The 23,383-nt window shown below is 48.4% G+C and overlaps 1 protein-coding gene across 4 annotated transcripts; it reads left to right on the top strand.

Moving 5' to 3' along the window:
* Window positions 1-270: 270 nt before the first annotated feature.
* Window positions 271-21,768, top strand: STMN4 (stathmin 4). Of its 4 annotated transcripts, XM_003902577.2 has the most exons (8): window positions 271-780; window positions 14,211-14,301; window positions 15,526-15,621; window positions 16,261-16,341; window positions 16,755-16,963; window positions 17,886-18,077; window positions 18,767-18,820; window positions 21,164-21,768. In XM_003902577.2, exons 2-7 carry the CDS (start codon window positions 14,289-14,291, stop codon window positions 18,785-18,787), a joined length of 612 nt encoding a protein of 203 aa, XP_003902626.1. In that variant the 5' UTR covers window positions 271-780; window positions 14,211-14,288; the 3' UTR covers window positions 18,788-18,820; window positions 21,164-21,768. The 4 variants fall into 4 exon arrangements, with proteins under 4 accessions (XP_003902626.1, XP_009211003.1, XP_003902625.1 ...); XM_009212739.1 differs by lacking the exon at window positions 16,261-16,341; XM_003902576.2 differs by lacking the exon at window positions 18,767-18,820.
* The last annotated feature ends 1,615 nt before the right edge of the window (window positions 21,769-23,383 follow it).

The raw sequence follows: 23,383 nt of genomic DNA, 5'->3' as shown, positions 1-23,383 counted from the left end.
TTTTAAAAATCCACCATATTTAGGAATCACCAGTGTAATGACCAATCCACCTTCCTACCTGTGGCTCCCTCTGGAAGGCCCAGGAGGGCTGGATGGGAGGGGCAGTGAGGACCCACTAGTGTCAGCAGAGATGTGGCTGATACCTTTGCAAAGGTGGCCAGAGGGAAGCCTTACTCTCCAGAGACTCCAGTGCAGGGCCCTCATCAGCTCCCAGTCCTAGGGTTTTTGCAGTCCCTGCAACCCCCCGCCTTCTGAGTCATCGTTCAAACCCACCAGCCCTTCTGACAGAGCTGGAAACAGGCACCAAGCCCTCCAGGAAGCTATTTTTAGGGTTCATCTGTTCTTTTTTATTTCTTCTCTGGATTCCATATTCTCTCACCCCCAGATTTAAAGGACCTAAAGATTCTGGAAATCATTCATTATCCCCTCAGCTCACAAGCTGTGGCTTCCCCCCAACCTTCCCTGTACCACTCCCTCTTTCTTTCTTCCTCTCTGCCCTCACCCCTCTGGTTCTCCAGCTCCACAGGCAGCAGAGAAAGCAGGCTCTTTGTCTGACATCATCTTCCACTCCCTGGCCTGCTAAGAGTTACTCACTCAGGCAATCCCTGCTCCACCAGAGGAGACTGTCCAATTGCCAAGCAACCCACTGCTGGCCAATCACAGAGCTTGGAGGTGATGTCATGGCGAGAGCGAGCAGTGGTGCTGATGTTGAGAGAAGCCCAGGGTACCACTAATTGAGGGAGTGAGGAAGAGAGCAGCTCGCTTCTAACTGGACTGCACGTAAGTAGAAATAAAATGCAACTAATTTGAGGCTTTTCAGGCAAAAGAAAAAACAAGACAGCAGCTACAGTGGGGAGAAGCGAGGGGCCTAGCACCTATTGTGTCACCTTTGGTTTTACTCAATCATTTAAACTTTGTCAGATCTTGGGGGAAAGGGGGTGAGGCAAAAAGAATGGCGCTCGGCCAAGGGGTGAGGGTAGGCTCCAGGTGCCACTTTTATTCCAGAGCTCAGGAGAGGCAGGATGGGTGGGAATTGTCAGATGCTACAGTGAGTTATTTCTGCTTAAAAATGTTTTGTTGCTTAGAGAGAAAGGTTTTGTGCCAAGTCTGACTGCCCCTGCAGCTGGCTGTGACCTGAAGATCCCTTTCAAGTGGGAAGCTCTCCTGTGTTTTTACCTTTTCTTCCTCAGACACAGCTTTTCTTGTCTCCCATTCCCATTTTTATCACCCATCTTTTCCTTCAGCTCTATGCACGGGTTACTTTTTTCTCTTGGTTCTCAGGATGCAATGAGATCATCACCTCCTCCTGGCCCCGCCCCACCCTGAGGTCAGCCTAATCCTACCTGGCCAGAGGTGGCTGGCTCCAAAGCTGAAAACTGCAGACACCCAGAACTGCCACGCCCTGGCCACTGACTGGGACCCTGGCCAGCACCCCCCTCCTTATGCAGCCCACCACCCTCACCAGGAGTTTAGGCATCATTAATTTCTCATCCTGGGACCCAGGGTTTTGATGTCCAGCGGCCAGCCTTCCCCACGTGGTGGTGCTGTCTTTGTTTTATTTCTCCCAGGAAGACACAATCAGGTGTGGTGGAGTCTTGTTGTCCTGAACATGGGCAGGTCTCCAGAATGCTCTGTGCGTGTGTGTGTGCGTGTGTGTGTGTGTGTGTGTGTGTGTGTGTATGGGGGTGGGAGGGAGAGGTTAGGAATGTTCATGCACCCTTGTCTGAATACCCCAGGAAGGGATACCCCTCGTCTCAAGACCAAGAGAATACAAGGTGCGAATGGCCAGAGGTGGCCTGCTGAGGCTTGAGGGATGGGTGGGAGGTTGAGAGGGAATATGAGGGAATCTGTCTCAACCTGAGGCTGAGCCCCCCACCTCCCAGGGGGAGGAAACCTCTCCCACAGGCGGGTGCTAGGGGAATGAGATCATCCTTCAGATGAGGAAATAATCATAGTGCTGGAGCAGTGAGAAGGCAGAGGGGAAAAGGTCTGATCGGCAGCTCCACAGAAGGAAGCCACAGTTTCCCAGCAATGCTGCCCTAGTCTCCGGCTCACCCCAACCCTCCACTTTGCTGCTAGGAGCTGTACTTTCACCCCACTTGGAAACCACTGAGCACCTGTCAGCTGGTCCCAGCCCTCCTGGCATTCTCAGCTCCACCCAGGCCACTCCTGGAACAGCTCTGGAGTGAGCAGGATGTTAAAATGCTAGATGGGTCTACCATAGAGCACGCTGCCCTGTAGGGAGTGAGTTCCCTAACACTGGAGGCATTCAAGCAGAAGTTGGATGGCCACCCACCAGGGAGGCTTTGGAGGAGGTTTTTGCAGTATGTTAGGGATTGGTCTAGGTTAGTGTTTTAACTGCAGGCTGAGACCCATTAGTACACGATGAAATCAATCTATGGATTGTAAATGGTTTTTTGTTTTAACAAAATGAAATAAGATAAAGTAGAAAATAATTAGAGCACATCTCACGTAATAGGATAAATAATGCTTCCTATGCTGTCTTCAGTTACATATCAGTTATGTGATATTTGTCTGTACAAATGTACATATATGTCTGTATCCATAATCATACATATGTGTATATGTCCGTATCATGACATATACATACTGGATCATAATATACAATGTAGCACTTTTTGTGAGTTTCAGTCAAAAATGTTTGAGAAACATTAGGCTAAGTGACCTCTAATTACCTCTCCTAACCCTGAGACTACAAGCCTATGAAAAACTCCCAATAGATAGTCAACCTTTTTTTTTTTAAATTTTTAACTGTGGTAAATACACATAACATAAAATTTGCCATTCTAACTATTTTTAAGTGTAAATATCAGTAGTATTAAGGTTTACGTTGTTGTGCATCCAATCTTCAGAACTCTTTTCATCTTGCAAAACTGAAACTCCATACCCATTAAACACTAACTCCCCATTCTCCTATGCCCCAGCCCCTGGAAAATCCCATCCTACATTCTTTCTCTATAAATTTAACTCCTATAGGTACCTCAGATAAGTGGAATCAGTACTTGTCTTTTTGTGATTGGCTTATTTCACTGAGCCTAATGTCCTCAAGGCTTATCCATGTTGTACACTGTGTGTCCCTATTCCCAGGCAAAAAATAAGTGCCTTTAAGTTGCAGTTAAATCCAAATACTGTTTTTTATGGGAAGCTGTCCTTCTTTAGTGAGTTACTTCATTCTAAAAGACCTATCAAAGATGGAGAAGTTTGGTCTCATATTGTCCATACTGGCCAGGTTGTTGACTGGAGGTGGAGGGACAGTGGAAGTGTCCTGCATTTTTGGTTGGATGGCTGCTCAATAGCTAGATTTCACTTTAGTTCAATCAAAGAAACGCAAGGGCCAAGTGACTGTCTTCTTTCACTGGACTAGGCCATTTTAACCACATTTTTCCTGTAGGGGGTTGTGGGCTGATTGATGACTTTTAAAATACAGCAACAAAGATTGACAAATTGAGGTTCAGAGAATAGGGTACTTGAGCAGGGAAAAGGAACATGGGACAAAGAAATTAGGAAGGTAAGAGAGAGATAAAGAAAGGAGGAGAATAGTGTCTATATTAAACCAACTGTGTAGAAGGAATGGAAAAATTCAGATCTTTTGTGCTCGTGCTTTTAAATAATAAGATATTTAATTATCAAGATCATAATCAAAGAAAGGCTTAATTTTTCAAGAACCCCTAAGATTATCTCCCCTGCTCCCTCTGATATCTTTATATTATTTCATACTTACCTGGAGATTCTCATTTGGAAACAGAATTCCCAGAGATTTTGAAGACACGGATGGGGAGAAATGAAACTGCTTTTGTGGGAGGAGGGATAGAAATTTTGGGGAATTATACAACATGTAAAGTGTAACTTTTGTAATGCCACTTAGGGAACCAATCAATTTTTTTAAGCTTGAGAAATAAACATGCATCATGTATAATTTGGTTTGCTTATTAAATTAGCATTTGCTGTATTTAGAGATGTGACAGCCTGGGAAAGGTTGCTTTTTCTGTTTTTCTTTAGGGACGGATGGATACCAAAAATTCTTCCCTGCCATTTGAAAATTGTTTTTTTTTTTTTTTTTTTTTTTTTCAGAGTTTTACATCTCTAGTCCCTCTAGGAAGACAAATGAATACATGCACACTTGCCCCCTTCCCACCTACATATGCATGCACACACGAACCCCCACATCTGAACACTCCCACCCCATCCCTACACACACATATGAGTGCTCCCACCCCATCCCTACACACACGTGTGAGTGCTCCCACTCCATCCCCTACACACACGTGTGAGTGCTCCCACTCCATCCCCTACACACACACAGGCATACCTATCCCTCCCCACTGAAGTGCAAAGCTTGCTGGCCTTTCCATCAATTAAAACTGAGAGCTGCGTGTCCACTCCCCTAGGGTCCTGCTGTCAGAGGCTGGTGGTGGGAGGCAGGAGAACAGAACAGATCAGAAAAGGTGGGAGCCTGGGGCTAGTTGGCCTGATTCATGGTGGGCTTTAGGCAACTCGAGAGTTTGGATAACAAACTGCAGAGTATGAATCCAGAGAAAGGAGCTGGGCTCACATCCAGGATGAAAGACCCAGTAGGGGAGGATGAGCAGAGTGTCAGCGGACCATGTGGGTCTGTGCCTAGACAGCCAGACTAGAGAGAGAAAAGTTCACACTGAGTATGCAGAAAGAGTTGGATAGAGGGTAGCACCTTTCAGGAAGGCTCTGTCTGCCCACAACACAAACACAATTCAGCTATTGATCCTGGACAGGGTTGTCTAGCATTTGCACCTGCCATCAAACCAGATGCATAAGGACTTAAGAAACAAACCATGGGCTGGGCATGCTGGCTTACACCTGTAATCCCAACACTTTGTGAGGCTGAGGTGGGCGAATCACTTGAGGTCAGGAGTTCAAGACCAGCCTGGCCAATATGGTGAAATTTCATCTCTACTGCAAATGCAAAAATTAGCCGGGCATGCCGGTGGCGCATGCCTGTAATTCCAGCTCCTCGGGAGGCTGAGGCAGGAGAATCGCTTGAACCAGGGAGACAGAGGTTGCAGTGAGCTGAGATTGCACCACTGAACTCCACCCTGGGTGACAGAGGGAGACTCCATCTCAAAAACAAAAACAAAAACAAAACATGATCCCTTTCTGAAAAACAATTACTCCAACAAGTACTCTAGCTAATAAAAAAATTATCAAATTAAAGAAATAAAATAAAACAAAAAACCCTACATGGTGTCAATGATGGTCATAAGCAAAGAAAACACCAGAATTTAGAGCCATTGCCTAGTTAAAATTGGTATATTTATAAAGCTCAATGCAAATGTCAAACATCTTGAGGCTAGGGGATGTGTCTGTAAGATCATCACTGTATCCCTAGTGCTTTATATAGTGCACACAGTAGATCCTCAATCAATATTTGTTGGATGAATAATGTAAGAAAGAACTTAATAATGATAATCCAGAACTGAAAATCCAGATCTTTCTGACAAAACCAGGTTTGTACAGAGAGGTTTGTTGCTAAACCTTTCATCTCACACAAATAAAATCATTAGATTCTCTTTCATTCTTAATGTAGTGAAATATAGACATAAAAGATTTTAACATAAAGCTAAAATTAAAAGTAATACATAAAATTTACAAAGCATTGGAGAATGAAAGAATAAAGAAAACAAGAGCAATATTGCAAAAGATAAGGAATTTCTGTCAGTGTAGTTGAATGTGGGCCAGAAGCTTGGCTCTGTTCTCTCTGAAACCTCAGGCAAGGCACTTCTTGGGCTCCCTGTCTCCTCCTCTGAAAAGAGGGAGGAATGGAAACTCCAGAGAGCTCCATGGCTCCTACTAACTCTGGGACTGCAGAATGGGCAGAGAGCTGGACCTCTGGGAATTTCTACAAGTTTCATTGCTTGTCCTCTGCTGATATGAAGATGAGTTAATTTAGTACACTTGATAGGTCAGGTGTGTGCATTTTAACAGGGACTCTCTGAGGCAATGCCTGAGCTGAAGGATAGATAGAATGGTGAGAATTTTAAGCATGGAATGCACCCATAGAAGGCAGGCTGATATGGGGTATTCGCTTGCCCTTCAATCACATGCCATCAGCAATCATCCATTGCACTTACATCTAGGATGGCCTTGGATATGAGGACATAGCATGGAGCTTTATCAGAAATTGCATGGGCTTTGATATAAGAAGATTTCAATTCAAATCCCATTTTTACCACTTTCTACTCATATGACTTTGGGCAAATCAAGTCACTTACCTAAATTGATGATCTATTAAGTGTGTATAGGATTTGGTGTGGGGAATAAAATTATAAAATGTATATGCCCTGGCCAGACACGGTGGCTCACGCCTGTCATCCTAGCACTTTGGGAGACTGAGGCCAGAGGATCACTTGAGCACAGGAGCTTGAGGCCAGCATGGGTAACACAGTGAGACCCCATCTCTATCTTTAAAACATTTTTAGTGTAGATTCCCTTGCTTCTGTAAAAGCCCTGGTTCCTTGCTTATGTAAAAATAGTAGACAGAGGGGAAAACAACCTAGAAGAAAATGCCAATAGCATAAAGTAGCAAGACAACAGGGATTTATTTTCTTTTTTTCTGTCACATAGAATTTCTAAAATATAATGTGAATATGTTTGTAGTTAAAGCATTACTTATAAGATGCACATATGCCTATAGATGTAATCATAAAGCATTATTCAATTACATTGTTGTTATTGGGAGTAAGATTAAAAGGGCTTGCCCTATATATTGATGCCTTCATGTGCTTTTAACCCAGGACCTCACATGGCGCTTGGATCACATGCCTCGCACACTCTCCAGCAGCCCAGAATGGAAGTCCGTGCCCCTGAACTTATCTTCTGTCACGCTAATTCTTCTGCATATACATATATACACACACATATATGTGTGTATATACATCTATACACATCTGAACACTCCCACTTCATCCCCGACACACACATATGAGTGCTCCCACCCCATCCCTAACACACGTGAGTGCTCCCACTCCATTCCCTACACACACACAGGCATACCTATCCCTCCCCACTGAAGCCCAAAGCTTGCTGGCCTTTCCATCAATTAAAACTGAGAGCTGTGTGTCCACTCCCCTAGGGTCCTGCTGTCAGAGGCTGGTGGTGGGAGGCAGGAGAACAGAACAGATCAGAAAAGGCGGGAGCCTGGGACTGGTTGGCCTGATTCATGATGGGCTTTAGGCAACTCGAGAGTTTGGATAACAAACTGCAGAATATGAATCCAGAGAAAGGAGCTGAGCGCAGATCTAGGGTGATCTGGGACTGCAGAATGAGCAGAGAGCTTGACCTCTGGGACACCATCATCTCTTCCTCTTGATGCTCTTGGAAGCAAGAGCCTAAGAGGTGATTAAACAATACCAATTTCCCCAGACCCAGTGAATCACACACTGTTCTGTTTTGCCCAGTTTCCCTCCGTATGTCTCACTGGTTCCTTCTTGGTCTGCGCTCTAATTCCCACTGCTTCTCCCTTTATGGCATGGTCCACATTATCGCGGCAGACCATGCTGAGGCCTGCAGAGCATCTGCAGAGCTTCCAAAGGCTCCAATGGCTCTAGATACCCACCCAGGGACCTGTTTTACTTTCCCACCAACAAAAACTCCTATGGTTATTTTAGGATCTGGCAGAGGGCTTGGCACAGAATTAAATACTCAATAAATATTGTAGAAAGAATGAAAACCACATTCATGAAAAAATAATTTATCTCCTTTTGATTTTAAACCCAAAGAAGACACATGGCTGCCAATCAGAGCCTTTTGATCAGCATGAAATAACCAGGGGCACTGTTCTGAGCTGACATGATTCTATCCCAAAGCAAATAAAGTGGCATTTAGATAGCTTATGCAGCTAACTTCAGGTAAATATATAACCTCAACTGGATTTTGGAGAAGATTGGCAATAGGGCACAGACTTAAAGAACCACCTTCCTGTACTGCTTGTGGCTAGAGGACCGTAGTCAGAGTTCATTGCCCCCACAACCATGAAGTATTCATCCTGATTCTTGGCCAGAGTTTCTAGATTTGTCTTCTGAAACCCTTTCCAGGTACAACTCTATTCAAGCCACTGGGACATGCATTATCTGCTTATCCCTCAAAAATAGACCACATCCTGCAAGCATTCTTGGGGTATTTCTTCCAGTGACCAATAAAATGCTTGTTCACTCTGTCCTATGGGCAGTCAGAGGCACTAAGAGGTCAGGCGTACACCCAGCAGGTGGCCACGTGTCATCTGAGAGCGTGGTGCTTTTCTGTCTGCCCCTGGACATCAGCTGAATTACCTGGACATCAGCTGAAAGCCTTGGAGTGTGGGTTGCAAGCAAGTACCCTGCTGGGGCCTCCCTTCTGCGTATCCACTTTCTCATTCACAGCTGCTCTGGTGACCATGTGGGCTATCCCCTCTCATCCAGGATGGTGTTTAGGGGCAGAGAAGGAACAAGTATAAAGGAGAAGGGCATTGACACTGGAATCCATCCCATCTTTGCCAGGAGTTCTCTGCGTGACCTCAGAATCTTTGGTCACCAGGAAGGAGGCTATTGGCATTTTGGAAGGGACAGTTGTTTATTGTGTGGAACTGATGTGTACAATGCAAGACATTTAGACTCCACAGCCCTTGCCCACTAAATGCCTGTAGCATCCTCAGTCTCATGACCGTTGAAAGGTCCCATGTAGTTTCTGGGAGTGAGACTGCACTGAATTGAGAACCACGGGCTTGTGATTGCCTTTTCTCTCCATCTCTGACATTCAAATGTTCTGGGTGAAATCGAGGGCTCTGATCTCGTCATTTTAAGCACCTTTTTCTCCCCACTATCCCACTGTGAGATCCCTCCTCAGTCAACAGCCTACAACTTCACTCTTAGCCATGTCTGCCTCCAATCAAAACTTACTCATTCCGTGTTTCCTTATGGCTGGCTCTCTGCTTGGTGGGATTATCACCCACTAATTTATTTCTTAACAATTATGCTAATGGTTCCAGCCATCAACAAAAAGCTCCGGTTCCTTGCTTTTCTGTACAGACTCTTAGATGCTGGTGCTGGGGGAAATGTATGGATCAGTTTGTAAATGGAAAAATAGTGCTGGGTGAGATGTGAAAACTTCAGAGTGGAACTCAATCCAGCAGGTCCGACCCACACTTTGTACCCATACTGCTATTTGGCTGCCAGCCTTTCCCTCCTAAATTTTTCCCCAAACGAATGCTGCCAGATGAATATTTTTACACTAGAAGCAGAACCTAAAGAGACAGAGACAGGCTTTCCAGTGAAACACATGAGGACCTAAATCCCAGCTCTGCCCCTACCTACCTGTGTGATGGTGTAATTTACTTAACTGCTGAGATTCAATGTCCTCATTCTCAAAGAACCTAACAGAAAAATGAGATAACAGTTGTGCTTTTCCTGCCCAAGAATGGTAGTTGTTATTATTGCTATTATTATCAGCATCACTGTTCCCTTCTCCCCTCATTCAAAAGATATCGGTGGCTTCCTACTGGGTGGGAGATAAAGCACAAAGTCCTTCACTGGTCTGGAGGGCTCTGTGATCTTCCAGTTCCTATTCTAGCATTCTGTCCCACTGCACCCTGCATGCAGCCCAATGGGCCTCCTGTGTTCCTGAGTAAACCCGGTCCACATCCCCGGCACACAGTCAGGTTCAGAGTCATTGCGAAGTGATAGGCACTGCAGAACCTCAATTGCATAGTAACCTCATCACAGCCTGGGATGAGGCCACACTCGAATCTTTGCCATCTGAAGATCTAGCAGAGGGCTTGGCACAGAATTTACTAAACAAATGAATACGTAAATAAATTGAGTCCTCTCTCTACCTGCTCTGCTGGATCAATCCCTGACAGCACCGGGGCTGAGCCGCACAGGGAGACCTTGGCTCTTGACCAACCAGTCTGTGTCCATCAGACGTGCTTGAGAGTGAGCCCCAGGCAGGAGCTGGAGGGCCTGCCATCCTTAGCTCTAGCTCTCATTCTGGATATTGACTGAATGACTGCCACATTGACTTTCCAGAGGGGGCTCTTTTGATCTTTGTAGCCGCTGGGTGCAGTGAATTTCCTGGTCTTCCTCAGGGGAAATCGAAGGGCTAGGATTGGCTTTCACCTAACAGAAAACACATAAGGAGCCTCTGAGGGGTGGGGATGGAGGTTTGCCTCTGCACTGGGTTTTGCCTTACATTGCTTTGCTGGCTGACATCTTGGCTAGAATCTCCCATTGAGGACTTGCACTCTTGGCCTCATGCCTCCTATGGCCTCTATTGTCTCTTCATTTTCATCATGCCCACCTGAATCCCTGGCACTCTGTGTGCTCTGACCTTGGGCATAACACCCTTACTGTCCTTCTTTGACAGTTACAGGAGAGGTTTGGTGGCCCTTGCTCCATTGTAGGCTGTATTTTGCTGTGGCATGGTAACACGACCATGGCCATTTAACAAACCCCACAAGACAACCTAGCATCACACAACCAGGCCAGGTGTTGGGGAGGCACATGTGACCGGCCCCACTGGGCACAGATGCTGCAGGTTATTAAGAATAAAGTTGGGTCTCCTGCCATGGCTGGTGCCACCCAGTGGCAAAGATTCCTTGCATCTCTGTGCTCTCTGCTTCCCACCTTTTTATCTTCTGTGTCCTTTCTCAGAATGTCCCCCGGGCATATCTTTTGGGTCTTGAGTGCAAAAGAAATGATGTGACTGTTGGCATGAGGATTTATAAGGGCCCCATGGACCCACAGGCACAAGTATATAGATCACTCTTTTTTTTTTTTTTTGAGATGAAGTCTCGCTCTCTCTCCCGGGCTGGAGTTCAGTGGCGCAATCTTGGCTCACTGCAACCTTCGACTGCTAGGCTCAAGCAAGTGATTCTCCTGCCTCAGCTTCCCTAGTAGCTGAGACTACAGGCACGTGCCACCATGCCTGGCTAATTTTTGTATTTTTAATAGAGATGGGGTTTCACCATGTTGGTGAGGCTGGTCTCAAACTCCTGACCTCAAAGAGATTCACCCACCTCAGCCTCCCAAAGTGCTGGGACTACAGGCATGAGCCACCGCGCCCAGCCACACAGATCATCTTGAGGAACAAGTCAGCCCATGAATGAATGCTAGTACCTGAGGTGAAAAAAACCATGGGGTTGAGCCCTGGCTTAGGTACTTCCTGAGGGCATTAGTTTCCCGGGGCTACTGTATCACATTACCACTAACTGGGAGGCTGGAAGTTCAAAGCTGAGATGTCAATGGACTGAACTCTGTTGAAGACTCCAGGGGAGGATCTGTCCTTGCCTCTTGCAGGTTTTGGCGACCCCAAACATTCCTTGGCTTGTGGCTGCCTTGCTCCCATCTCTGCCTCTGTCTGCACATGGCCTTCTCTTTTCTCTCTGTCTCGCTTATAAGGACACTTGCCACTGGGTTTAAGGCTTTCTTAGGCAAGCAGGAATGATCTCTTCTTGAGATCCTTCATTAAGCCCTTTTTCCAAATAAGCTCATATTCACAGGTTGTGGGGGTTAGGATGAGGATGTGTGTATGTAGGGGACATCATTTAACCGACTGTACTGAATGGCCTTGAAAAGGCACGTAGCTTCTCTGAGCCTCAGTTTCATTCTCTATAAAATGGGGATAGTAATTCCTACCTTACGAGGCTATTATGAAAATTGAAGTGAGTTTATCACATAGCAGCTGCTCGGTAAACACACATTTTTAACATGCAGTCTGTACCCTGTAACACTGAGAGGTCTCCATTGCAAATCCCTTGACCATGACCATGCATACCTCTGCCCACCTCTACAACATCTCTTGTTTCCTGCCCTGGTCGTCTTTCTCTGGCTTTCCGACCTTCTCTGTGTTCCTAAAACTCCTAGCCCATGTCCTTCCATGTAGAAAGCACTTACTACATATTTTAAAGTTAACTCATATCCCCAGGCCAGGCTGGCTTTCTGTGAGTCCTCAGGACCACAAGAGAAAGCGTTAGTGAGTATCTAGTTCTTCCACTGGTTACAGTGGAAGAGTTTACAAGTTGAGAGACCTGGAGACTAGACTCAGCTCTGTACCCTTAGAGCTGTGTGACCTCAGGCAAGCGTCTTAACTTCTCTGAACCCCAGATTCTTCATCTGAAAGCAAAGCTGATGATGCTGTCTTGTCAGCTTAAGCCAGCTTCATGCAAAGTTTGACTAGGATAATGTGGTGGGTGTAGAGTGCTCCCTGAGCACAGGGTCCTATCATCATTTCTAGCTTGGGCTGGGGGCACATTCCATGACTCCAACTGCCTGCTCCTACTCAGTCTGCCTTCTTTCTCAGGCATCCCTCTCTACCTCCCCTCCACCTATCTGCGCTTCCACTTCTGATCCTTTCCCCAGGTAGAAGTCCAAGGCCACTGCCTCTCTGGCAAGGGCTTACTCACTGTGACTTGTCAGTCAGCCTGGCCATGAGCAGAGACTGTGGGATGGGGTGTCATGACCAGGGAAGTCGCATGCAGGCACCAGGCCTGCCTCTCTGTTCAGGGACTCACTGGTACTGTCAGGACCAGTTTAGTTCTGTAGAAAGAAGACCCATTGTGCTGCAATGACAGGGGCCTCTGGCGCCAAAGCACAACAACGAGAACAAGGAGAACAAAGCACTTTAAGTCCAGCTGGACCTCGGTTCAAATGGGCACTCTAACTTGCTAGCTGCATCATCCTGAGCAGGCACATAAACCCTCCGAGCCTCAGTTTCCCCATCTGCACATGGAAACAACAGTCCTTACTTGCGGGGCCAGAGGTAATGGCTCTGAAGCGGGCATGTGGCACCTGGTAGCAGCCCTGATGCAAAATACAGGGCAAAGAGACTAACATTTATTCAGCGCTTCCTGTCTGCTGGATGCTATGCATGGGCTTTTCTCATTTAATTTGTACAGCTCTGTGCACAATTAAGATGGAGAAAAAGACTAGCGAGAGCTGGTAAGAGAGGTGATGCTTGTGTTTGACGGCACACTGGTCTAGCCCTAAAACCAGAGTTGAGTTCACTGCCCCATTGCCGCCTCCTGCCAGTCCCCAGCCAGCACAGAAAGGCAAGGGGCTTTAAGTGGGTCTCAGAGTCTCTTTGGCTGGCGAGGATGCAGGCAGTGAGCTTGCTGGCTCTCGCCACCCTCCCCTGGCACAGTGACAACAGAGGGTGACTGAGGATCAAATGGTCCTGAGGATGGCCACTCACTGCTGGCCGTTCCTCACTCTCTTGGTAGTAGCCTTCGTGGGTTCCAATCACCTCCACTCTTCTGATCCTCCCAGATCTGCTCCTTCCCTGCCTCTCCTCTTTCGTCTCCTGCCCCGCCCCCTCCTCTTCCCACTTTCTGGTCTAGTGTCAACCAGCTCGACCTGATCCCATGGACACTGAGCGGTGTTCTCACCCTGACCCTTGGCCATGATGTTCCCTTGTAGAATGCCCTCCTGCTAGCTCCTGTCTGATTCTAACTCATCCTCAAGGCACTGCTCAGGTGCTACCGACACCAGGGACCCCTCCCAGGCTTCCGAGGGTGTGGAGCCCTATCTCTGTGCCCCACAGCAATTCCTCATGCTGATTTCTGGCAGTGTGCTGGCCCCATGGTGACGACTGGACTCCTTAATGTTTTTCTTTCCTGTGTCCCGGATTGTCTTAAATAGGGTCAAACACAGCTTAGGTCAGTCATCTCGGGAAAGGGAAGGTGAGAGGTATCTGAAGAGGCCTGCTAACATCCTATGTCCAATTCCTTCTCATCCCATATCAGAACTGGCCCAAAGAGTTCTGGGGCGTATGCAGGGAGAAGTTCAGGACACAGTTATTTTATGAATGCCTCCCAGCTGATTCTGCCAGAGGATTTGCCTCTCACTCTAACCCTTGAATTGCACCAGGTTCTTGAGCTACGGAAGGAGACAGATGAGCACCCCGTGATCCATACGTTTTCGGGAAACTCATGCTTGCATGCGCTGGAGGGCTTGAGATTGGAAAGCCAATTATGAAGTATCATTAGTGCATGGAATCTGAGCTTGTTTAGTGTCATGTGGGAGGGAGGTGGGGTGGGGGACCCCCAGGAAGAGTTGGTGGGGAGAGGGCCTGGAGGAAGAGCAAATGAGGTACCCCTGAGATTCCCTCCCCAGTGTATAAAGACCTTTCTTATGAGAATAACCTGTCTAATCCATCGATGGTAAAATCCTGTCCTCCCCTTTTCTCAGGTTGGCAACAGCGTCCTAAGCTGGTGACAGACCCACTCTGTGACTTTCAGCTAGATTCAGCCACCAGATCCCAGAAACATGACCCTTGCTGGTAGGTACAAAAACCATGTGTGATGGGGCATAGGTCATTCCCTCTGCCCTCACCCAACATGTACTCACAGAAGCAGGGAAGTACACAGCTGGCGGGAAGCACACGGAGTGGGGGGGGGGGCGGTGCAGGTAGTGATGGGAGGCATGGGAACATGCAGGCAGTGGCAGAAGGCACACCACTGCTTGTCACCATAAGCGACAAGTTGAGCAAGTGGTGGGGGATGTGTCACAGCTAAGATTTTCTTCCTTTTGCTCATCTGTATATGTGGTTTTTTTTTTTAGACTTTATGATGCCTATATATTATTTTTGCAGTTACATGTATTTTCAAATTTGTAAAAGGAAGTCAGGTGTAGTGGCATATGCCTATAGTCCCTGATATCAGGTGTCTGAGGCACGAGGATCACTTGAGCCCAGGAGTTTGAGTCCAGCCTGGGCAACATATTGAGACTCTCATCTCAACAAAAAATTGTACAAGGAAATGAGGATGGGGGGAACACCTGCGCTGTGCTAGGTAGGGGTCAGCTAAGGGCTGTAGTCGGAGCAGCCAGACACACGGGCCCCAGGGCAGTAGGGGGAGGGACTTTTAGGAGCCAGGGCAGCTCTGGCCCCTGACATCCCAAACACAGATAGACTAGAAGGTGGGGGGATATGTTCCAACTTTTGGGGACACCAGCGACCCCCAGGCTCTGTGCACTGTGTTGGAAAGGTCAGAGAAGGCTCACAGCCTGACCTTATGAGGGGCAGACTAGAGGGATGGTGGTGAGGACGGCCCCCTCCTATCTAGCTCCTTAACCCCGCAGGCCAGCGCTGCCAAGTGTTTGGAGTAGAATGGAGTGTGGGTCTCTTGTGTCCTGGAGAAAAAGAATCCGAATGTCCTAGAGCAGATGTTGGGGGATAGAGAGCTGAGGCACTGCTGCTTGGGACCTTTCCATGAGTGCATTTTGCTTTCTGGTCTGGAAGGGGAGGAGACATCCTGTGGAGAAGGATCTGATGCTCTGGAAGGCTCAGGTTTCCCTAGGAGACAGGAGTGGGTTCGAATCCCACACAGGGATCCTGAACAGCACGGCTCAGGGCAAAAGGCCTGGATCCCCAGCCTCGGCATGGGTCTGCGTGGTTTGAGTGCCTTTGTGGAACCCTGGGCTGCTCAGAGCCCCAGACCCGCGGGAACGCTGGCTTCTGAGGCCAGGAGAGGCGTCATCCTCACCTGACTTGATGTTTCCGCAGCCTACAAAGAGAAGATGAAGGAGCTTCCGCTGGTTTCCTTGTTCTGCTCCTGCTTCCTGGCCGATCCCCTGAATAAGTCTTCCTACAAATATGAAGGTCAGTGAAGGCTCAGCTAGGAAAGTGAGGGGCAGGGGGCCCTGTGTCCTGTCCTCATGGGTCCTGCACCCCGACCCCAGTTCAGTGAAACTCTCATCCCCAGACACAGTTTCCTTCCCAGTGCCGATGAAATCACAGCGGGTGAGCCTGAGGGTCTGAGCTGCAGTGGTGCAGCCTGGGCACTAGGGGGAGGCCACGAAGGTCTGCATCAGGCGCCCCCAGAGTGCACTGGATCTTGTCACCTCTGTGCATTCGTTCAGCAGATCGGGACTGGGGGGTATGCAAAGCTGAGCCAGACAGAGATTCTGCCTGTGGGGAGCATCTAGACCAGAAGAGAAGATGAGACGATGTGAGTCAGTTTCCAGGTCAATAGGTCTCCTCTGGGAAGGGTAGAGAATGCTCTAGGAGAGTCCAGAGGTGGGAAGAGGAAGTTCTGTGACAGCCATGCTGTGTGGGGCCTGTAGTCCAGACAGCCCCAAGACACCAGCAAGGAGCACTGGGTGGCCACGTCCTCACCAGGGGTGCTCGGGGACCAGGTCACCTCCTAATGTCCTGGTTAGAAGCAGGGATGGGTTTGGTTTGGTCTGGCACCGAGGAACAGGCATGCTCGGATGACCTGAGGTTGTTTTTTCTGTCTAGGCTGGTGTGGGAGACAGTGTAGGAGGAAGGATGAAAGCCAGCGGAAAGACAGTGCTGACTGGAGAGAAAGAAGAGCGCAGGGTAGGAGGGAGGCAGCGGAGGGGTTCCGCAGGCCGAGCGTCAGATGGGCAGTGGCCGGGGGTGGGCGGGGCTGAAATGCACCCCTGCCTGTCACCACAGATGATAAATTGAGCAGCTCAGCAGTCAGAGGAGGCTGGTGGGGGAAGCAAAGGCAAAAGCAGCCAGCGTGGTAGGAAATCACATTGCCTGGGGCCCCCTACTCTTGGGGGCTGAAGCCTCACTGTGTCTACAAACTCCTTCAGCTCCGTCAGAGGCCATCGCCCTTAGGTACTAGGGTGCAGGACTGAGCCAGACCCCAGTCTCCAGCTTGCTTGGGGCCCCAGCTCTCCCACTTCCGTGCGCATGCGCTGCGTGCTGGCTGGGTGCCTGTGCATTCTTCAGGACATGAGCAACCCCTTCTCTACCCTCTGTAGCAGACACGGTGGACCTGAATTGGTGCGTCATTTCCGACATGGAAGTCATCGAGCTGAACAAATGCACCTCGGGCCAGTCCTTCGAAGTCATCCTGAAGCCACCTTCCTTTGATGGGGTGCCCGAGTTCAACGCCTCCCTGCCCAGGCGGCGAGACCCATCCCTGGAAGAGATCCAGAAGAAACTAGAAGCGGCTGAGGAGCGAAGGAAGGTACATGCTGCCCTTTCCTTGTTTCCTCCCTCTCAGCATAAAGGGGAGGGAGGTGGAGAAGACAGGTGGTGGAACTGAGCTGGGGTAAGCTCATCACCAATCTGCAGTATTTAGGGAGCATCTCCCGAGTGTGCGGTGGAGAATGAGGCACCATTGAGGGAAACAAAGAACTAAACGCCCTTGACCTCTCGGCGCTCACAGTTTGGTTAGGGGGATAGGACATTGCACCACCTTCCTCCAAGAGGTGGCCCTATATGCATGGTGGCAAAAATAAGACTTTGACAAATAGTAAGGATTTAGGGAAAGGCTAGGGAATTAAGGAAAGAGCTTCTTCATTGGAGGAGGGAGAGTAGATCATGGTGTAGTGCATCTCCAGGCCCGGGATGCCTTCTGTGCCTTCTACGGATTCTCATGGCTTGATTCTGATGCCATATTCTATGTGTCACTTTTCTTCATCTTTCAATCAGAAAATAATCCCCTATCGTGAATTCCTTCAGTGCATCCTGTCTACACCCTAAGGCATATGTCTACACTAGTCTGGGTTTTAGTGATTTATATATATTTTATCTCTATGAGACTTTTTTTTACCCCAAGCTGTTAGACCAGTGCCTGGCACATAGTATAAGATCATTTAGGGTTCGCGAATGAATGAATGAAAGAATGAATGAATGAATGAATGAATGATGGCAATGAGCAAAAGGGCCGTGAAGGTATTTAGGAAAAGGCTGGGGAAAAAAAAATCAAAGAATATGGAAGGCTCTGAAAGTGGTGGGGAGAATTTAGGAAATGTCCTTGCTTCCTGCTAATGGGCTGGGGACCAGGTCCAGGGAGGCGAGTGTTCCAGCTTTTCAGCCATGATGGTGAAAATAAACCCCGGCGCACTCACTGTGAAGGGCCCCCTTCTGCCTTTATGCTTCCCCAGTACCAGGAAGCGGAGCTCCTGAAACACCTAGCAGAGAAACGGGAACATGAGAGAGAGGTGATCCAAAAAGCCATTGAGGAAAACAACAACTTCATCAAGATGGCTAAGGAAAAACTGGCCCAGAAGATGGAATCCAATAAGGAGAACCGGGAGGCCCACCTCGCTGCCATGTTGGAACGGCTGCAAGAGAAGGTGAGGGGTCCCTGGCTAGAGAGGAGGTTCCTGGGACACGCTGTTTTCCTTTTGCAGCAAGTACACAGGGACCTACTGATCATCTCAGGCAGGAAGCAGCCTCGGGCAAAAATTGGGATCTTTCTCTTAGGCAGGATCCTTAGAGAGTTCCGAAGGATGATCCGGGAAGTCAGAGGCAAGAAACAGGAACCAGACTCAAGGTTTCCTTGGGGGATATTCTGCACAGTTACACAATTAAAATCCTTCATTGCCTTAGGGAGAGTATATGTCTGATTCTCTAGAAGAAGCCTATCTAATACAAAGGAGTAGAGATAGACAAGCAGGTGTGCATTCCTAGCTTCATCCCTGAATGGACTAATTCAATGGAAGGAAAGATGCTTTCTTGAGCTCTCGGCTCTAAGTCATGGGTATGATGAGCTGAGATTCCCACTGAACAGGAAACATGATTCTCTCTAAACCTCTTGACACAGACCCAGTGAGTCAAAGGTCCTTCCAATGTTGCCTTTTGTCAATAAATGGAACGGTGTCACCTAAATATGAGAAACATGAGGCCGGGGTTGGTTCTGTGTGTCAGCAGAATATCAGCCCGTTCTGCTGAGAACACGTTGGCCTCATTTCCTGAGTCTCAAGGCCGCCCCAGTTTCTCCTGCAGCTCCTGGGAGAGCTCCAGCTCTGTGTTTTATTTCCAGGAACCGCCTGCTGCGCGGTGACTCCCGGGACCTGATCGGTGGCCTCGTCCCATGGTGAGCAGCGTGGTCCCCGCTCCTTCCTGCCCATCCACCTAGAGTCTCAGGCCCTTGGCAACAGGTCCTAGAAGGATCTGGTTTCTTCACGAGGGGTCTGAATGTTGCATAGGCCCTGGAACTGGCCAGCACGAGGCAGCCCCTGTGCTCTGATGCACCAGTCTGCGAAACTTGGCAAGGCCTCCACCAAGTGCCACATGGGAGGGAGGTGATCTGGGTCGGCCCTCAGGCTTCCCCAGTTATGGAGGGATGACCTGGAGCAAACTCTTAACAAAAACCTGGGGTTGAGCTAAGATGGGCATGGCCCTGAGACCAGACCCAAAACAAATCGCTGAGGCTCCACCTGACCCAGGATATAGCACGTGAGAGACTCTGCAAAACACTTTCATTTCCTCTCGCCAGTATCCTCACAACAAGTCCCTGAGGCAAGCTGGACAGGTGTTATCCTTATTTTGCAGATGAGAAAAACATGTCAACAAAGGTCAAATGACTTGCCCAGGGTCACGAAACTAATAAGCAGTGGAGCTAGGACTAGCACTCAGCTCTTTGGCTCCAAGTCCAAGTGGTTCAGGGAGACCAGCCCATGATTGTCCTGCCAGCCTTTTGTCATCAAGAGATACTTTGGAGGCCAAGGAAAGGGAGTGCAGAACCTAGCGCTCTGCCCAGTGAGCTCACCCAAGAATGGAGGTAGATTCAGAGGCAGAGAGATCAGCAGATTCAGAGGCAGAGAGGTTGGAAAGGTCCATATTGTAGAGTGATAGCTGTGGAGGTAGGGTAGACTCAAGGAGGTGTGATGTCAGAGCAGACATTTGAGGGAGCAGCATCCCTCTGGGACCTCGGCCCCCTTTCTCCCCTTTACCCACTGGTGGAGGCAGGAGGTTGGGTGAGAGTTGGGTGTATGTTTTCTGCCCTGTCCACCTGTGCACCAGGCCACAGACACCTTCAACAAAGCCTGCTATGCCAGTGTTTGTGTGGGTCACTTACCCCATGTACCAGACTCGCTTGGTATGAAATTAAAAAATACAGATACTTGGATCCTTCCCCAGAATACTAACCCTGGCTGTCTAGGAATGGTGCTTTCTGGGTCATGCTGATACGTACCAAAGTTTGGGAACCCCTGCCCTGTGCACACCCTCCTCACTCCTAGGCCACGGAAGGTTCTAGGGTGTCTGCAGGGACAGATTTGTAGTTTATAGTTTATCCTGAAAACCTGGGCTGTCTCAGTGGGTCTACTTCGGGCTGATTCTGTCATCTGGATGTGATAGTGCCAGGCTCTGGGAGGAACAACATTTGTTGAGCGCTTGCCATCTGTAAGGCGCCATAGTAGAAACTGGGAAATACCAAGAAGAGAAAGATGTGGTCCCTGCCCACAGGAAAGTCACCGTCTAATAGAGAACCCAGCAATCTGCACAGTGAGCAGGTGAACACTAAACATCACAGAACTTGAGGGGTGAAAGAGCCTCCTGTCTGTGCCCTTCTCTTTAAAGATCAGAGAACTGAGGCCTGGTTGGAGAAGTGAGCCAGCCAAGATCCTCCGCAGATGGGCCTTGGAAGGCAGATACCATCCTTTGGCTGCTCTACCCTGTGAAATAAAAGAAGGTTCTCTTAAGATAGGTGTAAGAAAGTCCACTTTTTGGAGTTGGGCAACATTTTCAAAATTCTTCTGTCGATTTGTACTTTAAGAGTCCACACCTGGGCATAGTGGCTTACACCTGTAATCCCAGCACTTTGGGAGACAGAGGTGGGAGGATCATTTGAGGCCAGGAGTGAGAGAACAGCCTGGGCAATGTAGCCAGATCCCATCTCTATTTTTGTTTAAATAATAACAAAGTAAAATCAAAGAGTCCTCATCTTTCACCAGGAGGGATAAGACAATTCTCGCAAAGGAGATGGATGAGAACTAGAAGCAGCAGGCAAGTGCATGTGACTTGTAGGAGATGCTTGCAGTGAGGCCTGTCTGTTCTGCCTGCTCCTCTGGCACAAACTACCCCCAGCAGCTCCTTATATTAAGTCAAGCTATACAATCTAATCCAAACCACAGAATGGCCAGGTGAGGGAGGGAGAGGCTGGGGGGGTGCCCAGGGTCACTGTAAGGTGGGCCCCTGCCGCAGTTTGACACCCACAGGCCCCTGAGCTCCCTGGGGCAGCACCAGTAGGCTCACCCCCTGCCTCCTGCCAGCCTCACCTGCCACCTTCTGCCCCTCTCAGGATGCATTTGCAGACACAGCTCTTCACTGCCTGTGGTGGCCACTCTTTGCCTTTGGTTCTCTTGCCCCTTGGCCTCCCTTTTTGTCCCTGGGGCAGCCTTGTGTGACCTGCCCTTTTCCCTCCCTTCCTTTCCAGGACAAGCATGCCGAGGAGGTGAGGAAAAACAAGGAGCTGAAGGAAGAGGCCTCCAGGTAAAGCCTAGAGGCCAAAGAACTTTCCAGGTCAGCCGGACAGCTCCAGCAGCTCCACGTTCCAGGCAGCCTCGCCCGCCGGCTGCACTCCCAGCACTGGGGTTTGGGGGGAGGGGGGTGGCCAAGGGGCGTTTCCTCTGCTTTTGGTGTTTGTACATGTTAAGAATTGACCAGTGAAGCCATCCTATTTGTTTCCGGGGAACAATGATGGGGTGGGAGAGGGGAGAGGAGAGAGTTTGGGAAAGGGAGATGGAGAAGAGCTCAAGGACATTGCAACCCTGCCCAGCACAGATCTGATTTTCACATCTCTACTTGGACATTGAGCCTCCAGGTACCGTGTTGAGGGGAGATGAAAACCAGGGCAGTAGAACTTCAGGGTGAAGGACAGAGTCTTGGGTGGGGCAGCGGCTGCAGGGTGCACCAGAGAGCCCAGCCAGAGGGTGTGTGAGGGCCAGAGGTGTCGCTTCCGCCCTGCAGCAGGTGGGATGAGGTCTGTGTGTGTGTGTGTGAACCATCATTTTTTGATCATCATGACCAATGAAACATTGACTCCAAGTGTCCAGTGCTTTATTTCCCAAATGTGTCCTTTGGGTAATTGTTAAAAAGTTCTCGAAATCTGGCTTTCATCCATCTGATGGCAGATGCCCCTTTGCTTCCTTAATTTTGCCATTCGAGCGTCTGGAGCCGGGGGGAGGTGGGTTGAATCATGCCAGGCTTTGGCATAATTGAAAGGTTTTCTCTTTTGTTTTTTAAAATCCCCCCTGTGGGCTAATCTTGATTGGATAGCATGCACTAAATTGACGAGAAAAGAAACTCAATCTTCCTTTCAATGAACTCACATCCTAATATGGTCCCCAAGATGCATTGTAAGAAGGAAGTTGTCTTAGTCACAACCATTCAGACTGCTATAACAAAATACCTTAGACTAGGTCATTGATAGCAGAAATTGATTGCTCACAGTTTTGGAGGCTGGAAAGTCCAATATCATGGCACCAGTAGATTCAGTGTCTGGTGAGGGCTTGCCATCTGCTTTAAAGATGATACTTTTTTGCTGCGTCCTCACATGGCATAAGGAAAGGGCAAAAGGGCTTCCTCAAGCCTCTTTAAGGCACTAATCCCATTCATGAGGGTGGAGTCCTCATGATTTCACCTCTTAAGGCCCTATCTCTTAAGTCTGTAGTGTCGGGATTAGGGTTCAACCTGTGAATTGGGGGAGCCAGCAACATTCAGACCATAGCAGAAGTTCCTCCATGCTTTGGGAGTTTGAGATTCTAGGTAGATTAGAAAATGCGAGCAAGGAAATAAACTGTTTGCTAGTAGAAGGCAAAGGAGGCATGCAGACCCAGCAGTCTTGGTCTCCAGGACACTGAACCATGGCTGGAAAAGAAGCTCCTCTCCTCCCTTCCCCGGCAAACATGAGTGCAGGGGCTGCCTGTGTTAACCGGATCGCAGGGCCTCTTCCTACTCTGCTCTGCACACTATGTAGTTTTGTACAGCTTTGCAAATAAACCCTTTGGTATAGCCTTTTTTTCCCCTCTTCTCACCAGTGGTACTATTATTTAGCTTTATTTTAAAATAAGATAACAGGAGGATCAAAGATGATGATGATGATGATGATGATGATGATGATGGCAGCAGCTAACTTAAGCAGCACTTACTAGATGCCCTGCACTTTTCTGGACTTTTACATCTATATTATCTCACTTATCTTCACACCACCTGTAGGAGGTAGGTACTCTTATCATCCCATTTTGCAGACAAAAAAAATTGAGGTCTAGAAAGGGTAAGTAACTTGGCAAGGTCACACAGGCAGTAAATGGGAGAACAGGGACTTGAATTGGGTGGTTTTTTTTCCCAGAGTCCATATTCTTAGCCACTGGAGTGTGCTGCTTCTTGACACCTCCAAACTAGGATTTGAGTCCCAGAATAGGGTTTCTCAAGCTGTGAGTGGTGACTCACTGGATCTTGATATCAACTTAATGGATCCCACCCAACCTTTCTTTTTTTTTTTTTTTTTTAAGTGGATTAGAATAGAAAAACACAATATCAAAATGGATGACAGGTGATAATGGAGGCATTATTTCATGGAAATTGTGTTTCAATTTTATATTCTGTGTATGTATGTGTTGGTCACAGCATAAAGTTCATTTCTTATCGGGGGCTG

This window comes from Papio anubis, chromosome 8, assembly GCF_008728515.1.
Source record: "Papio anubis isolate 15944 chromosome 8, Panubis1.0, whole genome shotgun sequence".
Lineage (NCBI taxonomy): Eukaryota > Metazoa > Chordata > Mammalia > Primates > Cercopithecidae > Papio > Papio anubis.
This window is presented reverse-complemented; position numbering and strand designations above follow the sequence as displayed.

Coding starts and splice junctions, on each gene's coding strand:
- STMN4 (XM_003902576.2), top strand. Junction 16,342..16,754: donor GAGAGAAAGAAGAGCGCAGG/GTAGGAGGGAGG, acceptor TACCCTCTGTAG/CAGACACGGTGGACCTGAAT. Junction 18,078..21,163: donor TGGAACGGCTGCAAGAGAAG/GTGAGGGGTCCC, acceptor CTTCCTTTCCAG/GACAAGCATGCCGAGGAGGT.